Source organism: Saprolegnia parasitica (assembly GCF_000151545.1).
Source record: "Saprolegnia parasitica CBS 223.65 unplaced genomic scaffold supercont2.1095, whole genome shotgun sequence".
Classification (NCBI taxonomy): domain Eukaryota; phylum Oomycota; class Saprolegniomycetes; order Saprolegniales; family Saprolegniaceae; genus Saprolegnia; species Saprolegnia parasitica.
In genome coordinates, this window is record NW_012157489.1 from 1 (window position 1) to 2,458 (window position 2,458).

The 2,458-nt window shown below is 56.5% G+C and overlaps 1 protein-coding gene across 1 annotated transcript; it reads right to left on the bottom strand.

The window, feature by feature from the left end:
* Positions 1 to 741: 741 nt before the first annotated feature.
* On the bottom strand, positions 742 to 1,587 carry SPRG_18286 (hypothetical protein; the record flags this gene model as incomplete). The annotated part of the gene is made up of 6 exons (XM_012357724.1): positions 742 to 841; positions 889 to 951; positions 993 to 1,058; positions 1,103 to 1,177; positions 1,225 to 1,290; positions 1,337 to 1,587. 6 exons carry the CDS (start codon positions 1,585 to 1,587, stop codon positions 742 to 744), a joined length of 621 nt encoding a protein of 206 aa, XP_012213114.1.
* Positions 1,588 to 2,458: the final 871 nt, after the last annotated feature.

The window sequence follows — 2,458 nt, forward strand, 5'->3', positions numbered from 1 at the left end:
GTGCCGAGCGTGCGGCCGTTGTTAACGGTGTCAGTGTTGTCACCGCCTTCGAAGCGATGGTAGGTGGGTGTGGGCGGCGGCTGTATAACCTTACGGCGCTTCAAAATGACAAAGACGACGATGGCGCCGAGAACGACGAGACCGCCGACGACGACACCGATGATGAGGCCCGTGTCTACTGAAAGCGTAAAAAGGTGATGTTGCATGGGTTCGGGCTTACTCGATACCGTGACAACGGGAGGAATCGTTGTCGTTGGAGGAGTCGTTGTCGATGGAGCCACCGGCAGGACGCAGACGTCGACAACGTGCTTGCTTGTGAACTTCCAGAGCCGCTGGATCGTGCCGTTGACGGCCGAGCAGGCGGTGGCATCCGTCGAGATGTGTTTGTTGACCGCAAAACCTCGGTAGACGGCGTCCTTGTCGGCGTCGCCGGCGTTGGGGAGCGCGTCGAGCGCCGCAAACGTACTTGCGTCGATCGTAATGTTGGTCAAGAGAGGGCATTTTCTCATGTCACTACACAAGACACTATTGTCCACCTTCATTTCTTGCAACCTTCACGTACAAATAGATGAGCTTGGTGGAGAGCTGGACACGCGCGATCGACGCCAGCTGCGCATTGCTCGAGAGACGCCTAGCATCGATCGTCAACAGACCGTCGGCAAGGATGCATGGTGCAACAGAAAGGTAAGCGCTCTCCAGTCGCGGTCGGTGATGGACGGAAGCTTGTTCGAGTCGAGGTTGCTACAGCAGATGAGCTCCCAGTCCTGTCGTCTCGTCGTACAGGAACGTCAGATTGGGCGGGAGGTAGTTGAGGTCCGTGAGCTGGTTGGCTTGAAAGGCTCTAACGCGATGCTCACTGCCTCGGGTACAGCTTGTCGTCGCACGTACAAGGACTGGACCGTCGACGGCAAGCCTTGGGGGATGTTGACCAAGTCGGTACCTTTGAACACGCTATAGCAGAGTCAGCACACGAGGACTTGGATGGCACCCACACAAATCGAAGCGATGGCGGCCAATTGATGCCGTTGCTAATCTTGATGGTCGACAAGTAGAACGTTCTACAGCGATGCGATGGCACGGTAGTTGTTGTGGCGGTACGTACAGGCCCTGGAGCGAGCTCCACTGCGTCGTTGCGATCGCTCCGAGGTCGATTCTCGCCGTGATGTTGGTGAGCGTCCTACCAAGGCGCACCGTGTGAGGCACCGGGTTGCAACTGCGGCCAACAAGTTGGTCAGTGTCGATGGCAGATTCATCTTGGCGAGCGTGAGATACGACGCGTTGCTGACCGTTCTGCATAGCGCGTTAGCTTGCATACAGAACGGTGACGTCATTGTACAGGTTGGGTTGGGTGTAGCCGCTGAGGTCGCCAATCGCGTCCAAATACGCGAAGCTGTTCGACTTGGTCGAGAATGAGCTGTAGACGGTGCAGTTGGGTCGGAGAGCGCAGACAGGCTGCGTGCTGATGCACGAGCTGTCGGCCGCCAAAATGAACGCATTTGCCGGCAAGTTCAAGTCTGCGTACGCGCAGCCACCGAGCGCTCGCTCGACGACCGCAAGGAGGATCAGCACCAGCGACGTCCAGCGCATGGGCAAATTCAAAATGCGGCGTTGCGACGTGGACGAAGTCACAACCCAATTCAACGCCCTGGGAGGTCGCTGGGAACTCCGAAAAGGGCACTACCACTGTACGGACGCCGGGCAACCACGAGGTCGCGGGTGCACACAAAGCATCCTTGCACTCGACCATTTGGCAATCAAGTTTTGTTGCGCTGAAAGGTCTTGTCTGCGTCGCTTCGGCATTGAAATCCGCCGCTCGACGCACCTGCAGCCGATGCCCCTTCGTACATACATGGGTTCCTGGCATGCCATCGACGGACGCTGGACTCTGCACAGGATTGCTTGAAGCTACCAGCAGCTGGAAATAATCTTGTGTTAAGAGCTGGAGCGCGTTCATCGCAATACAAAAAACAAGATACCGCAACTCTGGCCAAGAGCTCATTGGGGTATCGCTGCGATGTGCAGAATACAATTACACGACCGCGCTATCAGATCTCCTCGTTGTGCCTTGCGTGTCTGCAGACACGCAAGGCACAAAGAGCAGAGCTCGTTATCCTGGTAGGAACGTTTACGTGGTGTACCAGCATCCCAGGCGTAAAGCGTCCAGCTGTTAAGCGGCACAGCTAAGCGGCACCACATGCACGCGCCGGTCGATCATCAACCCGGATGTTGACATCGTTGTTGTTGTTGTTGAAGTGAGTCGATTTAGATACCAAGATATCGGGCTAATATATAAATGAACGTGTTTCGCGTTATCTTCGTTGTTACACAGAGTTCGCATACGTAGAGACTAGCAATCTCCTTCTTCTTCATTCGCTCGCCGGGCCGTCGCTGCGCAGGCGGCGGCGCGGGGGTGCATCTTGTTCTTCTGTAGTCGCGCGGGGACGCTTGTGGCCGCGGG